We start from the raw sequence: 22235 nt of genomic DNA on the forward strand, positions 1-22235 counted from the left end.
AACCAGGTTTGAAGTGGCGAACTGACAGAACCAGCTTACGAATTTCTATTATCGCTCCTTCAAGTCCTTGCTCAATTGAAATTATAAAATGATCCCATCGACAAACAGGCCCAGGTTGTGACTACTCCGACCTGACCGGCCACATGTGGCAGTTAGTTGGCACACAGCACAATCCTGCTCTCCAACGTGCGTGGTAGTCCGGCAATAAACTTTCCGATCTGTTGTTGACTTCGAGAAAAACGCAAGAGAAAATAATGGTGGCTCAGTACTTCAGGCGGAGATGGAAGATGAAATGAAACCGAGCCACTGACTCAGCCGAACCAATGCCCCAACAAAGGGCAAGTTAGTGGCAGCTATGTAGAGAACTCGCGTATGCATTAGGGGGAGATTGCTGCGTGTGCTGTGCTGTGATGTTGAAGTCGACGGTTTCGCATGCATCCTGCGTTCAGCGAATGCCCGCAAGCGCGCCGCACAAAGCCACCGAAAGTCGGCGATGCTATCCAGCCGGAACGCCCGATCGGAGCTGGATGGCTTTCATCTTCCTCTCACTGACCATTGCACTGGCCTCCATGAATGGACATGGCCTACTGGCTTTCGAAGGAGCAGATGCAGCGCAAGCCCGAAGTTCAACTCGGCCAGCGGAAGGCGTAGGGGACCGTCGCTTATCCTACGTGGACCCTCAGGGGCGCATTCAGAAACGCATCCACGGCGAACTACCAGGTACGATACAGCTAGAGGTTGTCGGTTGACGAATCTCTTCAGCACACCATTTTTTTCTCTTTTTCAGGCACGATACCAGAAAGCTCCTAGATATTCGCCACTGTAGCGTTGGCATTGCGTTTGAGAACGGTGGGGGGGGGGGGGGAGGTGGAGAGGCATACAATGATACATCATTGTGTGTAGATCTACATTCTTTCAGCTACGTTTTAGTGTTAGCCAGGCCTGCAGGACATGCAAACACAGCACATCATGAACCTGGCGTGTATGTTTGGGGCGAACCAATTACACTCATAACGTTATCTCTCATAGCCAGATCTTCAAGTTACAGGCACCTCGGTCTACCGGGCACCCTGAGGGTGAGTTTCCGTGAGTGGAAATATCACTATTCTTTTACCAATTTTGTGGAAATAGTGACATCATATGCCAGATCTCTGACCCTTCCTCATTGAAACGTATGTGATCTCAGAGTGTTGAACATTTCCAAGATATGGCCAGTGCCCGGTCCCAGACAGCCCGGGTAAGAGAGATATGAATGCATGTGTACCGAATATTCAACTACCGGTACTGGCTCGGTGGAAGGAGATTTTAGAGCCCGTGCTTCGGCCTGCTATTGACAGTTGCATGGAGTGTTTGGCCCATGAGCAGCTGGCTTGGAGGTAATCCTGGGATAGTAAGGGACACATGGGAGATTGAAGAAGAGAACATGATGGCGCAAAGAAGTCAAAGCAAGAGCGGAAGTAGAAATGCTTACCCTGGATTACTGGTGAATTAGTCACTCTCATTTACCCAATTCTCCTACTGCAAGCCTATGTCCGGAGCTCTCTTGCCCTCAGGCACGAGTAAACAATTGGTCAGAGTTGCTCTACGAGTTGAGGAAGGCAAATAAGTTGAGCAGCAGTATATTGATGAGCACAGCAATGCTGACAGGGTGTAAGATAGAGAGAGAGAGAGAGAGAGAGAGAGAGAGAGAGAGAGAGAGAGAGAGAGAGAGAGAGAGAGAGAGAGAGAGAGAGAGAGAGAGAGAGAGAGAGAGAGAGAGAGAGAGAGAGAGAGAGAGAGAGAGAGAGAGAGAGAGAGAGAGAGAGAGAGAGAGAGAGAGAGAGAGAGAGAGAGAGAGAGAGAGAGAGAGAGAGAGAGAGAGAGAGAGAGAGAGAGAGAGAGAGAGAGAGAGAGGGAGAGTGAGAGAGAGAGAGTGCGTGTGTGAGAGAGAGAATTGCGTGACATACTCATATTGGGCCAGTCCTTTAAATTTGTAAACCAGTTGTAATGGAGTCTGCCACATGGCCCGGAATTTGGTACCAAACTATTCATGAACTATTCAAGTGTCAAGTTCGGCAATAAACTATTCATGATTCGTATAATTCAGGATATCAGCTCCCGTTTCCAAACAACTTAGGTTTGGCTTGGTTGAAGATGGTGATCAGGCGATTCAATGACCAATGGTGTTCTAGACCCTATACGGTATCGACTCACCCATATGTTGGTGATAAATCACACACCGAGAGGATAGTATGCTTGGATGCACTGCACCACGCCCTGTGATATTGTCAAGAACTGACATCCGTATAGAGGATTGACACTGGCTGCAATACATTCAGCACAAGGAGTCGAACATATGTCGTGTGCGGCAGTGAACTGCATTCCCAAAGTCGTCCATGCCTCCGTAAGGACAAGTAATGCTTCGAGTGAAAATTTCCACCCAATTTAATGTATCTAGTATGGTGCAGTCTTTCCATCTTGGTACAGAGATTCAATAATTCGATTGGGACTATGGAACAAACTGGCTGCCGTAGCTTCCTTGGACCAGCACACTGCGACTCAGCACCTAAAAGACTGCTTCATGCAAGTGGCGACATTGTGATTTTAGACCTTACTTCCCCTTTCAGCTCTATTTCGATTTTTAGAGGATGCAGCAAATCACTATAAACAATGCATTGTGCAGTCCATTGCCAAGTCTTTCTTGTCTGTTCTCTTTTTGGGGCTTTTGTTATGTGTTATCAGCTGCCAGAGTTACGGTAGATAGCAGTGGCTGGATTCCAAGGTCATCAGAAATCTGCAAAAATGACAAGATATTATTTGTGTGCAAGAACAAACCTGGAACCGCCACGGTGCACCATTCCTCGTATAGCTGGCTGTGGATCAGTGAAGACTATACATCGACGTTTTCCTGGAGTAATCAAAATGTGCGACAAGGTAGCATCCGTGGCTCATGCCGCCAATCAGCCGACGTTGTTAAGGTGTCCTCCTACAGTAAATACACGCTGCGCTGCTTCAATGGCATAGTGTCGAATGGCACGTTGGTGTGCCGGGTCAGGTCTGTCGTGGACGGATACGGTACGTATTGCGCATATTCCAGTGTCGGCGTGCAACACCTCAACCCACGCCTTAACCATATAAAATTCTCTTCTGGAGAGAGAACAGCACTGATCGGTGGCCTGGCCTTCATGTTCACAACCCCAAGCCGATTCGAAGTCCAACATCTAGGAAGCAACTCCCGGCACTTTCATGTCGACATCAAATGCCTGGCGTATTCTGAAGAGAACACATTCTGGTCGTACCTGGCTGCCGGCCGTGAAGGCAAGCCTAGAGAAGGCCTTCTTGGTATGGGAAACAGCTACAGAATATCTCACTTTGATAACAGTCTACACAGTGGGCGTTACACATGTTCCAGTGTGAGTCTATCGGATCATGGAACTGCGGTGAATGAGTCCTTTTCAACATACTTGACAGCACCAGGTAAGGCAATACAAATGGCAGAAAGAGACTAGGAACTGTTTTACACTCTAGTGGCTAAACCAGGGGGGGGGGCGGAACTGGTGCGGCCAAAGCCGCACCAGTAATTCCATTTGTTGTGGTTTTTAGTTAAAGCAATAAAATGTTGTTTTTCTTGGCCCAATTTTCCAAAAAAATAACCGTGGGAGGCTCTTAGGACCCACCTCTTGATGTCCGCACCAGTGTGGAATACCTTCCGACGCCCCTGTAATTTATTACAGTGAAAATGTAGAGACTTTTGCTAAGAATTCACTCTCAATTTTTTCATTGAGTTCAGGCCATAAATAGTTAACCGGGGCAACTAAAATTAATAGTACTTCAAAGTATGTTCCATTGCAATTTGAGCCCGGGGGGGGGGGGGGGGGCTGCCAACCATTGTATTCAAATGTAATTCATAATTAACAGTTATATGGGCATAGTTTAGGCTTGGCTATCTGAAGTTCACATCCGACCCCAAGAACCAAACACACTCTGGGTGGTCATTTGCGACATGACCAATATTGCAACGCCAGTAGTCGTCAACTTCTTATTTTGTAGTCATGACGATCCTATGAAGTGCAACTATGCACACTCGTGTAGTAGCACAGTGTATATATACAGTGTATATTGCCTTCATAACCACACGTCTATGCTACATACACCTTCATAACCACACGTCTATGCTACGTACACCTGCATGTATGCTGTATAGGGTGGCTTCACTTTTTTTGTCATGTAACTTAATAAAAATAATATTTGTATAGAAAGTGATCATGACAAGGTCACAATAGAACAAACATGGCCCGTATCGTATAACCTAAAGATGCAGGCATTGAGTGGAGTTGGAATCAACATAGCCACCCTGCATGATCACGTGATAGATGTGCTACCACTATGTCTTTATTCTTGCTGTCTCTTTGTGTCTTTCTGTCCAGGTCATGCTGTTGTTCGCTTCACACCCAATATTGTCATCACTCCTTCTACTGATATGCTAACGTACACTGGCCAGGAAGTCACAGTGAAATGCTATTCTCCTAATACACGTGTGCAGCTATCCTGGGCCAATGTGAGCATGTTGAATGCTAGCATGTACACAGAGAAAGTGACACATGGCTCCAATGTTGCCACTACGGCCATCGGCATTCGCATCCGTAACGTGCAGTCGGATTTGCGATTCAGGTGTCGCTCACGCATGGCAGGAATCCACCGGAGTGCAGTGGCAGTTCACATACGAGTGAAAAGTAAGTTTGAGTTAGCCGGTGTGATAACGTGTTAACAGAAGAATGGCAGTGCCGCCACCCGTTTCACATGCTGATTGGTATGTGTACTTCGAGCATGATGCATGCCACTAGAGCTGTGCAAATAAAGTTCAGACAGTGATGCCTTTTTGAGTGTAAGTGCTAATAGTGGGCACGTGTGATTACACACCTGCATACAAAGAATGGGCCCCAAACTTAATTGTCCAAGATCACACAAGTGATCATCGGACACCATACGCTGTTCACTTGTGTGTCTGACCATCGCTTCGCGTGAAACTCTCTGAGTAACAGCAATACAGTTTTGTTCTTCAGGACCGTCTGAAACAGTTTTGGATTGGTCCGGCCATACCATAGCCCTTCACACACTGTGCAGAAAATGGAGGGTACGAATACACATGACCTCCTTTTGAGCTGGTGTCCGAAACGTTGGTCCAGCAATGGCCTGATCACTGAACCAGATCGGTTCTGCCGTGCCTCTCTATAGTGTACACATGTACATTTGTACAAGGCTCTGCATCTAAGTGCTTTGAGCTTTCTTGAGCTGCCACAACTCGCTCTTAGTATTGAATTACACATGCATATCATGCATTTTTCTTCTCTTTTTTGCTTGACTCGTTCAAGTCCCAGCAAAGTCCCTAAATGATGATTGCACAAACTATAGTTGCGTCGAAAAGTTAGTTCAAAGCAATAAGGAGAGTGTAGTATTTTCATTCTTCAAATTTTGTAGATGAAGCTGTATGATGCAATGAAGTCAGCATGCCGCACACCTGGCCCATAGAAAAGGGGTGGCAGTTGCTTACTCGTGATCATTGAATCATGATGTACTAACAAGAGTACCTACTAGTATCCCGAAGATGGCGCAGCTGCAGTTGTTGGGTGTGCAGACAGAACTTTGAATTCCGTGGCAAACCCATACACACTGCAGGCGCTTAGCCAATGAAGGGCACGGGGGGGGGGGGGGGGGGCATGTGCACCCCCCCCCCCCACACACACACCACCACCACTCCTCAAATCTTTGTTTAGGATACGCATGTTTGCTCCAAATAACCTGGAGGTTGCAGTTCCTGAGTGCATGCTGCGAAGTCAGAATCGAGTGTCAGTGAGCACTGTCCACGTGTACTTTTGTAGCTAGCTTTAGCCGCATATAGCTGCATGTGCCTGTACAATAAACCAGTAAACAGAGGCCCCCCATACAGTATTATTCCAATTACAAACTTACTGCTATTGTAAGTACAAACTGCTTCATGAATATTTCCACTGTGTACTCCCTAGCTAAAAGATGACTCGACAATGCATCTGCACTGCCTGTCCGTTGTACACTAACTTACCTTTCATTTATCCTGTAGGGACCCGGGAACTTCCCAAAATAACGTTCTGGGCAGACTTTCTATCCGATGTGATGAGACTAAATTGGATAGGGAACACAAGTCACTTGGATTACTCTGTATTAAGATGGACGCTGGCATACACAGTCAACAACACAAGGCCTTGGTTACTTGTGCCAACTGCATCCTACTTCGCTAACAGAGGTAGGTCCTTGTCATTGCGACATGCTATCTATTTTCCAAGTTGTTTCTACTAGTATAACGTTGTTCACACTGCCTGCTCTTACATTTCTCCGCGATGTTACATCACTATAAGCACGTTTCCCTGGTGTGAAGCAGTCTGCTGTGTAAACAGAAACACAAGTGGTAAAATGGTGGTAAAACACACCCATGTGTAACGATTTGCTGGTAAATACACGCCTGAGCTGCCAGCGGGTTCTGGCGAAGAGGACTCCTTCTCCTCACCACCAGCATCAGGCATGTCTTTTCCACCATTTCACCAGATGTGTCTTTTCCACCATTTCACCAGGTGTGTCTTCTTCCAACATTTCTTTGCTATGCCTGATGCTGCGTAGCAGTCTTCACATAATTCTGCTCACAAGCCTGGCTCGGCATTAGACGGTGTTCACAGCCATTTTAGCTCTTTTTCTTCCCGTTGAGGTTGCACTTGTGTTTATTTTGCCTGTACAAGAGGCCTGGGTTTCCAGCGCGAAAAAAAATGCTCACAAGTGTCACTTTCATCCTTTAGGTTTTCTGTGTAATGGCATGTCAAGCTTCAATGAATGTGACACGCTAAAAGGACGGTCCATGTTGCAACCCCAACACAGATGGTGATATATCGAGTTGCCCTGTGGCTTCAAGCGCGGCTCCCAAATTGTATCCCTGCACAGCTGCTACCTTCATAGAGATCTTCCCAGTCATTTAACTTGTATAATATTATAGTCATGCTGCTTGTTACTGGTCGGTCCTTTTCTCCTATCATGTTTGGCAGAGGTGATATATGGTCAAGAGACCACCTGTTTTCAGGATCCTCGTGATCTAAAAACCACTACATTACTGGCTGGTGTCGTAGATCGAGGGGGGGGGGGTCTTTTATGTTTAATCTAGAACTGTCTGTAGCTGAGTCACCCAGTACATATAGGTATCCTGTACCTGGTAAAATTCTACCTTATTCATTCTTCAGCACATCATTCTTCGGTGCTCGGCAGTATTGTAAATTCAATTGTAAATGTGTGGAATATGCAAGGAATCGCCCCAATGACCAGACTGGGTTCAGAGACGAGATGCTTTCAAAAAGTACGATAGTCCAGTCCCATGAGTGGTGATCAAAATCGGCTTTCACCTGTAGGGACTGATGTTTGGAATTGCTGTGCCTGTACTGGACTGTATTGGACTCTACTGGACTGGACTCTACTGGACTCTACTGGACTGGACTGTACTGGACTGGACTGTACTGGACTGGACTGTACTGGACTGTACTGGACTGGACTGTACTGGACTGTACTGGACTGTACTGGACTCTACTGGACTCTACTGGACTCTACTGGACTCTACTGGACTGGACTGTACTGGACTGTACTGGACTGGACTGTACTGGACTGGACTGGACTGTACTGGACTGGACTGGACTGGACTGTACTGTACTGGACTGGACTGGACTGGACTGTACTGGACTGTACTGGACTGTACTAGTCAGCAAAAGTCACTTACATTGTATCATGTACGCGTTTTCATAATGTACTTTTGTGTTCTGCAGGCAATGGCAAGTTGAACTCGGTTCTCTTCCACACCTATTCACCATACAATGTCTATCAAGTACAGATCAGCCTATCCCAAACTAACCTAACCAACAACCATTCGGAGCATATTGAAATGTTCCAGACCTCCTTCCTGTCGCCACTTATTTTTCATCCGAAATCAGGTATGGGAGTGAGAGTATTTTTTTTTGTAGCAAGCAACGGATAACGTAGTGTACGAGCAGGGTTCAAAAATGCACTGTACGAGTGCAGCGCGCATCTGACCCTGCCTGTACACTTTATGGATCATAATTTGCAAAAAGTTATTAAGTTCAAAGTAATGGATGGCTAAGGCAGCCATTTCCTATATTCCAGCAGCACGGTGCACTTTCCGTATTAATGGCTTTTAAAGTTGCACTTTGAACATGTTTAAAGCAAGTTTGAAGCACACTAGAAGTCGTTGCAATCTTCAATTTACCAACAGGTTTAGTTCATTACAGCTGAAAGACGAGTCACGGGGAAGTGGAAAGGGTTTTCATAGTCATGATTTCGTGTTGATCTGTGTCCAGGTCCGGTCAGTGATATCATATTCCATCTTGGAGTTCCAAGGCATCACATCTCGTGTGCGCAATGGAGCAGCATCAGAAAAACAAGTCATCTGAGGAACCAGGTATGGAATATTTGAATTTTTATTTGAATTTTTGTATTCCTGTGACATAACCGATGTGGTGATTGTATGGGTGCTGACAAGAGTACATAACCCCCCCCCCCCCCCCCCCCCAGAGTGTGCAACTCCACTATGGGTGCTGTCCCGACAGAATTTCAAGTTGACGTCATTTTGATGATGCAATGCGCACTGTACACGGATTATCAGACGAATCCGGAACCTGTGGTTGACCGAAGCTGATCGATCCTGTGCAAAGAAAAACGTGTGATGCGTTGACACCCGTACACATGTTGTAAATCACTGGTGCAATGAGCATTGCGTCATAAATAATGACGTCAACTTGAAATTCTGTCGGGACAGCAGGGTATGTGGGAGTTGCACACTCTGGGGGGTTACGTACTCTTGGTGCTGAGAAAGTATGATACAGGAGTTCATCTCCACTTGCCACCGGTAGACCTCTGGTGTTGAGTTGGGCACGGAAAGTATCGCATGTGAAGTGCTATTGGTCGCTCACTTTGGACATTTGAAATTTATAATATTACTCTAATGCAATGATACGGAAAAAGAAAAGAAAAAAGGAGCTCTTCAGCTCTGGATAACGGCCAAGTTGTGTGAGATGTTTCTCCCTAGCCTTCAAATAAAGCTCTAGTTGCAGCAGGAGCCGTTTGAAAGTACTGATCAACAGAGAAATGACCATTTCCACAATCTATTGCTGGGCATCTGCATGGAACATTTCGGTTCTCCTTGTCCGATCACCCGGAGATCACCCGGAGATCACCCGGAGATCACCCGGAGATAAGTCTACTGTTCACCAATGTTCTACTATAATTTCCCTTCACCAGAAGGAAAGAGTAAATTTAAAAGTTGATCCAGACCTCCTTTTAATGCACCTGTATCTACCCTGCATTCATTTTCCTCTGGATATTGCTTCTGATCATTCATAAATTCAAACTGAGATGTTGCGACTCTGGCAATAAGCCATCCGCCCTAAATAAAACTGAAGTCTTATTCCGAATGAATTCGGACCCTTTGTAATTCAAATTTTCTGACTTTTTTTCTACCATGTTGTTTCTGTAACTTCAGGTACAGGATGCATTCATCAGGACAGTGAGTCGCTTTGTGCAGACGGTCTGTGCCACTTGTCAGCTGCAAAATATCACACAGGGCGTGTTTGGCTGTGCGAATGGTGAGAATACAGCACGGCTCAGCGGTCAGTTACTCTATCCCAATGTAGAACAGCGGCAAATAGAGGATTACGTACGCCTGCTGGCTGACGGACAGTTTGCTGTGACTCTGCTAACCAGTGTTCCCCAAAGTGTATCGAAATACCTTGGAGCAGACTGCACGTTGCGTCACTCATGCCATCAGTGGAAGCTAACTGTTGACAGTGTCTGTATTCACACCAGTCGCAGCACTGATCCTCTCATTGTACCGTCTGGCCACAGAAAGTACCTATCCAGAAAGTACCTATCTAGAACGTTTCTTGGTCTTAACACACAGCAGTGTTCTAGATTGCCAAAAGCTCAGCAAGTTGATGATGTGAAGTTGTGATGTGAAATTTCTTGAGACAAATATTAGTTTGAGTGAGTAGTCAAGGCTCTTGATGCTATTGAGGTTGAAATCTCTTGGCCCATGTACAATAAATGTACCAGCAACTTAAGTCTTCTTTTCTCATTTCCCTACTCCATTCCCTCAACCTATGAATATTTTCATAAGAAGGGAGGATTCAGGAAATGTACACAGGAGCCGATTCTGCGGTGGATCATTGTGTAGTTTGCCAGGCCATGTCATAATGTGAGTGTGTATGTTTGTGAGGAGGGGGGGGGGGTTGTCGGGGAGGGGGTGGTCTCGGGGGGGGGGGGGGTGGTCGGGGAGGGGTGGTTGGGGGGGGGGGGTGGGGGGGTCGGCGAGGGGGGGGGGCTTTGGAGTACTAAGTCTTAATTTCACTGGCAAGCTGAGCCTCCCGGAACGAGCAATTACTACCGAGTAACTCCGAGTGGTAGTGTTCAGTCAAATAATCAATAGGCTACCCAGAATTAATTTGTTGTTTCGGGTCACTTCACTTCACTCATCCGTACCTGGGTAGTATTTTATTTTTTATTATTTTTGTTTCTGTCATATGCATACATATACATGTACATGTATGCACATTACAGACCATTGTATGACCACTATGTAGACTGTGCATATCGAATATCCAAGTTTCTGTCCATCAAGCCAGTCGATCAAATCTGACCGTAGACGCAGTCATTGTCCCCTCAGGACCGGATCTTGGCTTCACTGACCAATGAGTCTGACGAGCGGCTCTCACCAAACCTTCTGTCTTGAATGAGCGATGAGGTGACGGAGCTGGTGCTGTTTCAGGACCGATTGGGGATCAGCGGAAACAGAAGATAACGTTGTCACCAAGCACTGCATCCTGTCATTTGGCTGCTTCCGAGGTCGATGTCTAGACTGCTGAAAATCGACCGCGACCTGCGGATCAGGAATGATCTACTCTAATAGTAGTATCACTTCAGTTACGGTCTGGGAGTTTTCGACGCAAAAGGCCATACTGTCGGCTGAAAGTGTTGTCCCATCCAACACGGCAGCACACACCGCTGGCATGTTAGAACAATGTTCAATTTCGTCCCTGGTTGCTCTGTACAATGCTCTGTGGAAGCGAAATTGAAATGTGAGAATGCTTGAAGCCTATGCAGGCATGCCCGAGATCCTTTCGGAAGCATTCCTTGCTCCTTACTGTTTTCTTGCGTGGGGTTAGGATCATTAGGATTGAGTGTGTACACAGTCATTTACACTGTACACAATAGCACATGCACACTAAAATTACGGCCGGGTGAAAAATTACGGTCGGTCGGGTGACCCGAAACAACGAATTAATTCTGGGTGGCCATAATAGATTTTGGAACTAAGGATGAAACAGTTATGATAACTCCCTTTCATTCCCTCACACTGTTGAATAATTCAATAAGTTGTAATCATGAATTATCATCTTCACTTAGTAGATCCCCCTCCACATTTTCCTTCTCTCTATATCTCTCTCTATATATATCTGTTTGTCTGTCTGTCTGTCTGTCTGTCTGTCTGTCTGTCTGTCTGTCTGTCTGTCTGCCTGGGTCTGTCTCTCTTTCTCTTTCTCTCTCCGTCTCTCTGTTTCTCCGTCTCTCTGTTTCTCTGTGTCTCTATCTCTGCCTGTCTCTCTTTGTCTTTCTCTCTGCCTCTCTCTCTGTCTCTCTTTGTCTTTCTCTCTGCCCCTCTGCCTCTCTAGGCTGTCCCCCTCACTCTCCCTCTCTCTCTTTCTCTCCCTCTCTCTCTCTCTCTCTCTCTCTCTCTCTCTCTCTCTCTCTCTCTCTCTCTCCCTCTCTCTCTCGCTCTCTCTCTCTCTCTCTCTCTCTCTCTCTCTCTCTCTCTCTCTCTCTCTCTCTCTCTCTCTCTCTCTCTCTCTCTCCTCTCTCTCTCTCCGTCTGTCTCTCTCTGCCTCTCTCTTCCTCTGTCTCTCTCTGTCTCTCTCTGTCTCTCTCTGTCTGTCTCTCTCTCTCTCTCTCTCTCTCTCTCTCTCTCTCTCTCTCTCTCTCTCTCTCTCCCTCCCTCTCTCTCCCGTTCATTTCTCTCCAATCCTTTCTCCTCTTTTCCATCTCTCGATTTTCTGTTATCATTACTGGGGCAGACAACAAACAACACGTGCAGAAGCAGCAGCAAGGACGACGACGACGACGACAACAACGACGACAACGACGACGACGACGACAACGACGACGACGACAACAACAACAACAACAACAACAACAACAACAACAACAACAACAACAACAACAACAACAACAACAACAACAACAACAACAACAACAACAACAACAACAACAGCTCAATCCTCCGTCCGGAGCAGGTCTGTTTGATGTAGAGATTCTAGGTAGGGATGATGCATGTGCATCATGCGAATGTCGACATTGCTGAACTGTCGAATGAGAGTAGTACAGATAGTGTTGTTCTAGATTTCACGTAATTGATATGCAGGGTGCTTTGTCGATATTACTGTACACCTCAAGCTTGCTGCTAACCGCTGCTTGATACTTGGCTGACTCACGGCTCCATTTAGAGCACAGAAGAAGCACTTGTCAAGCCTTCCACTCGGTGAGCCTGCTAAATGCACCGTTCAGTACACCGTGTTTCTGGGAATACGACTTAAACCAATTGACATTGAGGAGTAGGAAAAGACAACATGGTGTGCTGTGAGAGCCTCACGGCATACTGTGTATAATTTCCCGGCACCCAGACATCATTTTCAGGGATAACGTACATGAACACCAACACTCAGTGGCCGTCTCTGTTTCTGTGGCGACAAACACCTGATCTCCCACTTTAGGCAGCAGAGAGAGATATCCTGTAGGCTGTATGGCCCATGGAGGTATGGGAAATGACGCTAAAGGATATTGACAAAGCTATCACCATCTGAACTATCAAGCAAGGCTTGCATATACATGTATGCATACCTCTCAACAAAGTAATAAGTAGTTGAAGTGGTGTACCATGTACACCTCCACATCCACGATTCGGGACATACTGTAACTGGCATTACAGCTCTGTATCAACTGGTACTGTACCAATCAAGTAAAGTGGTTGAAAGGCATCGTGTGTTCAGGACACGTCTCGCAAGTTCTCAGTTATACTGTACTGTACAACTGGGAAGTGTCATCATGTACTAGTATAGGATAAAGTGTGTCTGGTCTCCAAGGTGTCCGCAATTCAGAGGCTACAGTGTATTCTCATACTCCGACTCCGAGGAGGTGAATAGTACTCACAGTAGTACCAGTACGGCAGTAGAATGCTGGACTGAGTCCATAGTAGCCATCGGTGTTAACAGTGTACATACAGCGGGGGATTCACCGTTCATCAGTTGCGCTTGAGAAGGCTGATCGTGTTTTGTCAGGGCGAACTCTCCGAAGCCGTGTATTGTGCCGGATCGGGCGGAGGCGACGCAGCGTGTATGGTGTGATTGGTGACGTACCATGCATTACCATAGCCGCAGTAGCTATGGGGATTGTTTCAACTACTTCGAAGTACAGTATTGTCCATTCGTGAAAAGTCACTGAAAACCCCGAAGACTGCTCAACCTCAAACTCAAAGTCGGGACTTGCTTACTCTATGCTCTACATACTCTACATACTCGTGGATAAGTTCTCGACTTCACGTACATGTACTCCCTGGCCGTGCTCCACAGTAACACGACATTGCGCTCAAACCGTAGCGTGATATCTGCATGCAGACTGTGCTCTGTCTCGTTCAGATCTACTGGCTCAGGTTTCCTGTCGGAAGCCGGCATAGTACAGTGCAGTTGCAGGAAACCAGCTTTTCACTACGATCACATACATTGTACCTTGTACATAGTCGTCCAAAGATCTACCAGAGTCCAAGACTACTCACTGACTGGCCTCAGCCGTGCAGCCGTTATCCAGTATACCGTGTGCGGCCGTGTGGAGTGGCCATACATCTACTCAGGTGACGGTATACCAGTATGGGCCTAAAGCCATTCTAGTCTAATCTGTATTGCTCGCAGCCTGGTAGCCGAAGAAGAATGGGTACAATCGTACCTTCTGTCGGTCTAGCCCATGGGCGTTCAGAACACTGACAGCGGCAAGATGGCTGTGTAGTACTGGGGCCAATTCAAAAAATCGACCTCTAAAATACATGCCTTGACACATGTTGGCTAACAAGGATTTTTCGGTGTTATTTGATAGATAATGTCTTCAAGAGCATCTTGGCCCAGTATGGCGAGTCCAATCGCGTCCAAAGGTCCCGAAATCACCCTCGATAGGAATACAAAATTGCCGAAAAAACTAAGTTCTCATCGGCTATATTCAAGCATTTTCAAGACTTTCTCGGTACTATATTGACTGGACCTGGGAGTTTTTACCCTTTTATGTGCCAGGAGCTATAGTAACACCGTACATACACAGGATGCGAACCGACGCGTACACTGATTTTGTGCGAGAGTTGGAAAGATTGAGCATCAAGTACCGTAGTGTAGTTGTGACATACCAGAAATGTGTTACCTCGTTTGGACACTTTCTTCAAAGTTTTGCATTGACTCGCTGGTGCTTTTGCTGTCGGAACGTCCACGAATGGATCGATGCTAAATTCAGCAGAACCTTCATTACAATGTCATCTTGGCTCCCCGGAAAAGTAGGCATGATTCCAACAAGGAGCAGCACAACAATTATGTGTGGAAAGCAGAGGAAAGTCATCATAGCTTGCCAAGCCAGTTGTAACTACTTGTATTCGTAGGACTAATCTACAACCGTGGAAAGTTTCAGACCTGGCTAACTTCATCGGGCTGGAATGAAGGCATTTACTTTGTGAGTACTGCTGCACAGGAGGTGTTACAGTGGACGAGCATTTGATTCGAATCTACAAGAGCGGCTAGTGTTAGTACCATGATTTGAACACACCGACCGTGGTGATCAGCCACCATTATCACAAAGCCTATTTGCCAGCTCAACAGCTCTAGGACAACTGCCTTAGGAGTGCCATGCTGCAGTGAGAGGGAGTAGCTATGTGGTGTGGAGTGTTACAAAAACGAAATCCGAGTACCTGGAGGTAACCTATCCCAATATGCAACACCAGCAGTAGAAGAATCATTTCCTTGTCGCAGAATTTGATGGCTGGGCCTAGGCAGTGTGAAACTACAGTTATACTTATAAAACACTAACTGCAAGAAAGAGTCCGATGTCCAATGTCGTGGCTTGTCTCTCCTGAACTGATCACGGCACGTAGTTGATGCGATTCAAGAGCGGTGGTGAAGAGGGAAAACATGTTCATGTAATACCTCATGAACTAGTGGCTAAAGAATTGTCCCTGACTGCAGAGCCAATAGTGATGGTGTAGGTGGCGGAGTAGAGATGGGCTCAGCTGTACGGCGTAGAGTTTCCGAAGCTCAGACGGAAGAACAACTTCAGTTAAAGTGAAACACATGGATGCTAAATATGGTGGTAAAGACACACCTGGCAATATGGCGGTAAACACACGCCTGCCCACACATGCTCTCTAGGCTGCAAAGTTCTGGCACAGAGCTCTCCTTCTCACCACCACCACCATCAGTTCGCGCCTGGCGCCTGGCCGATGCATGGCTGGCGGTATCCGGCATAGCAGGCTGGTACATCAAGTAGCGCATGGCACATAGATGATGACACAGCAACGACATAGCTCGATTGCGACGTACGTTTCGTCCCCGCTGGACTCATCAGGCAATCTTCTTCTTGGATGTCTTCATACGGAGCTTGACTCGGGAGAATGAAGTTGAAGACACCACTGCAGCTGTACTTATGGTTGCTAAATATGGTGGTAAAGACACACCTGGCAATATGGCGGTAAACACACGCCTGCCCACACACGCTCTCTAGGCTGCAAAGTTCTGGCACAGAGCTCTCCTTCTCACCACCACCACCATCAGTTCGCGCCTGGCGCCTGGTCGATGCATGGCTGGCGGTATCCGGCATAGCAGGCTGGTACATCAAGTAGCGCATGGCACATAGATGATGACACAGCAACGACATAGCTCGATTGCGATGTACGATTCTCCCAAAACACATGGAAGCGAAAGTATTCGCATCACAATGTTGGGATCGATCAGCTTTTTAAACTGCAGCTATTCACATGTGAGCGTTGTCCAACTGCAGCCTTGAATGACAAGCTAGCCAATGTTTGGACTGTTTTATGCAAAGGATTTTGGTATTTTCATTTTCATCATTTTTCGTTACAGCACTGCCATCGCATACAAGTAGTGTTGTCCTTCTTACATTGCTGCAAGATCTATCGTAATATCTACACGTACTTCGAGTAAATTAGTTCAGGTTGAAACTGTCCTATAGCACTTCGTTCCTTAGACTCTGACAGTTTCCTACCACCTTTTCCTTCTCCTGTTAGTATTTGGGTTACAATACCTATTCTCTCAGTTGAAGTGTAACGCCGAACCGTCTGACGCTTCTCTCGTGTTTGCAGTCTGATTATAGTAATGCATGCCTGTAAATAGTCTCATGTACCTGCTAGCTGCACGTACATGTACACGTACCTCAATGCTAACATTCGACGCGACATGTACTGTGCATGTACATGTCCAATAGCCAAGTTTCACTGCACCTTGGAAATTTTGTTTTGACACTGTTAAAGTACAGTACTTGTTGCCGTACTGTATCTACTGCTTATTCTGAGCAAAATGAGGTGCTACTTGGCCATATACGTGTCAGTAAAAATGGATATAGGAGCAATTCTAGTTGGGTTGCTATGGTAATAACGGCCTTTTCTATTTTGATGTTTTTCACCATGTTCGGACACAATCCGGCAATCGAAACCTATGCCATCGTGTTCAGGAGGCAAAAACCATCCAGGAATGATAATAAAATCTATGTTAGCAAACATGTGTCAAGTAAAAGTGAGAAATTTCAAATGGGCCCTAGGACTAGTGGTAAGTGTGGTCATCATGGCACCTATGGTACCTGTAGTACCTTGCCGTAGTAACGTCCTTAGCTGACATGATGGTCGAAATGTCTTTTACTTTGAGGAATACAATCTTTTTAAGGAGTACAATCATAATAATTAGTGTTGAAACGAATAATCGAATAATCGAATAATTTAGAATATTCGTGGGGTGAACGAATAATCGAATAGTCGTAGGAATTATCAGAAATCGAAAAAAAAAAAAAAAAAAAAAAAACATCTATGCTCAGTGCTGACCCTACTGATATTTGCACTGCGTAGATCTGCTCGTAGTATTTCTTCTCAATCACTTCTCCTCCAAGGTTTAATCTCCTATCGGTATCTAGTAATACAATCATGTACATGTACATGTACTTCTGTTCTTTCCATACGAGGGAAACATGGATGCAGTGAATGTGATTTTCGGTCTTTGACCACTTTCGACCAAGACCCTATGCAGAGCTGGATCAAGCGTTGCACACTCCGGGGGGTTATGTACTCTTGGCGGTACAGGTTAACCGGTTTTGCACCCCCACATAACAAAATCCGATAATCAGCAAAAAAATATTTAAAAAACTACTTAAAAAGTGCTGAAAAAGTGTTGAAAAATGCCATCATGCGTATGATAGAATATAGATTATTCGTTCGATGGAGGGCGAAATTATTCGATAGATTATTCGTTCGAAGAATCCGTGTTCGGTTTAAACACTAATAATAATGTTATTATATAAACGATTCAAACGGCAACTGGACTGATAGACAGAACATGTGGTACTACTAGTACAATAATTATTATGTATTTGTGTAGTAGTGGTAGTGTCATGTTGTACTGAGTCTCTGGCTCTGTAGCGGACATCTCTTTTGCCATGGTCGTGTCGTCATGATAACTAATCACTATTGTTTGTATGAAGCGTCACTAGTGCTGCTGAACGTCGCATGCGTTCGTCGACGTTCAGTCTCAGGAGGTCAGTCTCAGGAGGTCTTAGTAAGTCACAGCGTACATGTAGTTACAGTTGAAAACACTAACTGCATATTCTACAGCACTGAGTAAGAGTTCTGGAGAGTACAGCAACGGACATGGTGATTCTACAACAACAACATGAATGCCCATAGACGTCGTCCTTCCACTCGTCCGTCGTCCATCATACTATCTAACGTTATGTAGTGCTTCAACTAGTACCTACTACTAGTGCCAGTAGTGGCCATCATCTACTAGTACTCAAACTAGTGCATCAGGTACAACAGTCAACAGGCAGGGAAGCCGAAATGGCTGTCAGCTGGTTCTGATTTGTGCCAACTAACTTTGCTGGGAGACTGGATACTGGAGTAGAATATCTGCACTGCCATTCGATCACCCCCTGTTTCCCATCAGGCATCACAATGCTCTTTTCCAACTAGTAACCTGGATTGATACAGTCACGTTACAGCGAGCACTGGCTTTCAAACGCGTGGGACTGTACTGTATGATTGCACATGTCCACCAAGTACATGTACAGTGTGTACAATGTAACATACCCTGCAGCTGAGCAGACCTAACAAGTCAATATTGCTTTCTGCATTGCTTCGCGTGGGCGTTGTGGGCTGCATGCGAGTGCGAGGAATGATCGGCTACGACATAGCATGGCAATGACATAAACATACAGTATAAGTATATCGAGGACAACCCTCCAGCATTTTATCAACAATGATCTGTACTTCTGAAGGGTGAAGATAGCGATGGATCTGCGTGACTTGCCAATTCGATGTTCAACTGTTCAACGCTACATATCTACCGCGATCGAATAGATCCCGCTCTCTCTCCCCCTGGCGATACCGTTCTCAAGTTACTCCTAGAAATAGCACTAGTCTAGAGTATGTATATGCAATGGGCAATGATTACCAATACCACATCTAGCATCAGTGCTACTGAAGGTCACCGACCCATTAGCTAAATTTAGGTGTAGCGCCAAGGGCGTTCACAAAGGCGCCGCGGGGCATTCTGGGATCTCTCTAATGGCGATCATGATCTAATGCGTTGATTATGCAAACATCATCGCCTTAAAAGGTGGTAGCGAATACACGGCATTTTCAGGCATAATGCCACGTCCTGGAATCTTGATAATAACATTCCACACTGACTGTGCGTAACATTTTAGTGGAGTATTCGCCAGTCCCAGTCACACTGATAAACAGGTTTGAAAGGTCTACACTGCACGCTGGACAGCTGATTCACCGGGAAGAACTCGTCATGAAGTAGCGTAGCCTCTGCCCCAGGAACAATTGCCGACGCTACATGCCTGGCTGGCACACTGGAACTAGCTGGAATGACAGTTACACTGACAGACTGGTGTTACTGGCTCCAGAGTTCGTTTTTATCTTGTCAAGTCGTTCTCCATGAACTGACAACGCGCCCTGGCCTACCCTTTTATCATACTTCATCTGGGGCACATGTAACGATACAGGACAATGTGCAAATTAATTGTTATCCATGGACCACTATCCCGTGAGGTGTGTTCTCGATCCAAGCCAAAACATTAGCCACGGCAGATGTCCTACTTGACGACAATAATGACCCACATCCCGGCCATCGTTCAATCAAGAGGCTGTCTCGTGCATGCTGAGAAGCAGACTCGTGTATAGTACTTCACAGTACAATTATCACCTTTGTGTGAATGTGAAAGTGTGTATGTGTCCTGGTTTTGCTAGGCATGGTCTCTGTGTTCCTTCAGTCCGTCCAGTACACGCTCACACTGTCACAGGCTAGGCCGAGCAGCCGGCCAGTGCCGCCACTACAATGCAGTTCGTCTCGCTGTCGCTGAGCTCCTGCTTCTCTCTCTTCTTACTCCGCTCGTGTTCTTGCTCTGCGGGATTGTGTAGTTGTGTAGTTGTGTAGCTGTACACGCATCTTGTCTCCATATGTACATGTACATGTCCACAAAGGACGAAACAGCATGCTGTCCGCAGATTGTGTACATGTACATGTATGTTTGAACCACAAAAGCAGTAAACAAACTGTTCAGACAACAGCCTTACTATTAGTTTAACCAAGAGTACTTAACCCACCTGGGGTTATGTACTCTTGGTTTAACTCCTTGTATTTCAGCCAGGGAGTAGTACAATACCGGGTATTGTACTACTCCCTGATTTCAGCGGTCATGAAGAGAACCAGTATTTCACATGAAGGATCCCACGTCCCACTTGCACCCCATCGTACCCATCGTGTACATCATTAAAACACGTGGAGTCAGCTCGACTGGAGACTGACTGGCCGACTGCTTGCCTGCTCTGCTCAGTTCAGCTCTGCTCTGCTCAGCTCTGGCATGTTATGGAAAACTGTGCGAGCACATGACTTGTTGTACTTCCTATAAGTACGTACACGATCAATATGAGGAGACAAGTGCACTGTTCCCATATCAGCTTGTTGTCGCCCAGAATCGTTTGGCCCGGGCGTGTTTAATGACTGCCAACGCTCAAGCAATCGACTTGTACCCCGCATAGAGCCTCCCACCCATATCATGCAACCACACACTGTATCATAACAGTTACAATGATGGGCGATATAAACAAAGCTAGAAAACTAGGGTAGTGGCGAAGACTTAAAATTTGACAGCTTGGTAAAACCTCTGGCAAAAATATGTCCATATTTTTTATTCTGTTTTGCGCAAGGTTTGTTGCTTTCTGTCATTGCCTTGCAGAATCGCCTGCACACTGTCATGTGCATGCTGAAGCGAGAACATTAGTGCAACACCATCCGATGAATATCGATCAGACTTGTCTATCCTTGTTAAGTGTGACCGTGACATGTGACACGAGTAACAGCTTCACGTTCATGTTCACATATCCGACACCAGATCTACATAGATATCCAGTCTATGTAGATATCCAGTGATGTAGGACTGAAGCTTACTTTGACAATGACTGTAAGATGTATCATTAAAGGTGCACAGAGGAAGTGAGCATTGCCGCCTGCAGTTCCCGACCAGAAAGTGACCTCAGCGGAAAACCTATAACAAGCCTCCACATCCTCCCCTAGCCTGTGACAGGGTGGCCAACCTTTCTGTTTTAGAAGCAGTCGGTGTGCAAGTGACTAAGGAATGCCGAGTAACGGTGAAAAGAATTGTGTTACGGATGGGGTTAGATGAATGTTTGTAGTATGTCGATGAATAGCTATTCCAATGACCAGATTGTGTGTCATGGTGTGGCCAGCACAATACGAACAAACCGCTGACATGAATTGCTTCGACATGGTCGAGCTCGCCAAATACTGGAGCGCTCAAGTATAGAGCAATAACGACACGCATTGGCCACGAGGTCACGTGTAACCTTATAAGCAGGAAGATAACGATGTCCTCTAGAAGTGTGTACTGGGCAGAGTCGGGTAGATTGAATCAGTGACTTCCTCTGCTCGACCCAGGCAATCTGCTGAGCTGAGTCCATGTCCTGGGGTGTGCACTGCACCTAGTTCATGACGTTTCCCAGGCGGTCGCTTTCCTGCCAACAAACACATTTTCGCATCTGTGCCATGAGGGAAGTGGATAGCGTATTCCGGGCAGGAATGTATTCTGGGTACGATCTGTACACTTCATTTTCTAAACACACTTGTATAGGTGGGAGAAACTACATTTCTATTTTAAATTCTGGCACCATTATTGACATTCTGGCATCCGGTGGAGTTCAAAACGTCTGATACGGTTTTTTCATCGCAATATCACGTTCCGCAGAGTAAGAAGTTACGTCTGAGTGTATACTAGTCGGTGAGTCTACGTCTTTCTAGGAGTGGGTGACCTGGGCCCTGAATTAGAATACTCGTGGAGCCACCGTGTTGCAGGACGATAACTAGGATAGCATCTGCAAAAACAATTCGTTAGAGGTCTGAGTGACGGACCAGGGACATGACTTCCTTCAGTGCTACAAGAGTCAGGGCTGTTGTCCCTGTCTCCTTTCTAGAATCATACCGTCGTCATATTGTCGTATGGTGGGGAGTCGAGCCGAGGACAGCTTTTCAGCAGATAATGTCAACAAGTACATCTCAGGAGGTTCTCGCAGCTAGGCACAACAAGTGCCAGAATACACACACACACAGATTCTGTACTGCTTCCTTGTTCTTCCCACCGGCATTCTACTGCTGATGGAGATGGCTGCGTTTAACTGCTGGCTGCGCACCGTCTTCGAAGGCAAGGTGGAACGGTTGACTGTACCATCACACCGGAAGTGGCCAAGCTAGTCACTCGTTAACCACTAAACGCTGCAACACCAGCCTGTCAGCATCATCAGCAGGGGCATTGTGGTGATCTGATACTCTCCTGTGTATCCACGGGCCACTATTACC

The 22235-nt window shown here is 46.1% G+C and overlaps 1 protein-coding gene across 1 annotated transcript; it reads left to right on the forward strand.

Annotated features, from left to right (window-relative positions):
* Positions 1-112: 112 nt before the first annotated feature.
* LOC135809072 (uncharacterized) lies at positions 113-10208 on the forward strand. The gene is made up of 7 exons (XM_065322334.1): positions 113-720; positions 2722-3456; positions 4407-4712; positions 6077-6259; positions 7812-7976; positions 8361-8461; positions 9542-10208. The coding sequence occupies exons 1-7, from the start codon at positions 411-413 to the stop codon at positions 10007-10009; spliced, it is 2268 nt and encodes a 755-aa protein (XP_065178406.1). The 5' UTR covers positions 113-410; the 3' UTR covers positions 10010-10208.
* The last annotated feature ends 12027 nt before the right edge of the window (positions 10209-22235 follow it).

The sequence above is a fragment of the Sycon ciliatum genome, chromosome 2, assembly GCF_964019385.1.
Source record: "Sycon ciliatum chromosome 2, ocSycCili1.1, whole genome shotgun sequence".
In the NCBI taxonomy this organism is placed as follows: domain Eukaryota; kingdom Metazoa; phylum Porifera; class Calcarea; order Leucosolenida; family Sycettidae; genus Sycon; species Sycon ciliatum.

Coding starts and splice junctions, on each gene's coding strand:
- LOC135809072 (XM_065322334.1), top strand. CDS start 411: ATGTTGAAGTCGACGGTTTCGCATGCATCCTGCGTTCAGCGAATGCCC. Junction 4,713..6,076: donor AGTTCACATACGAGTGAAAA/GTAAGTTTGAGT, acceptor TTTATCCTGTAG/GGACCCGGGAACTTCCCAAA. Junction 7,977..8,360: donor TATTTTTCATCCGAAATCAG/GTATGGGAGTGA, acceptor ATCTGTGTCCAG/GTCCGGTCAGTGATATCATA.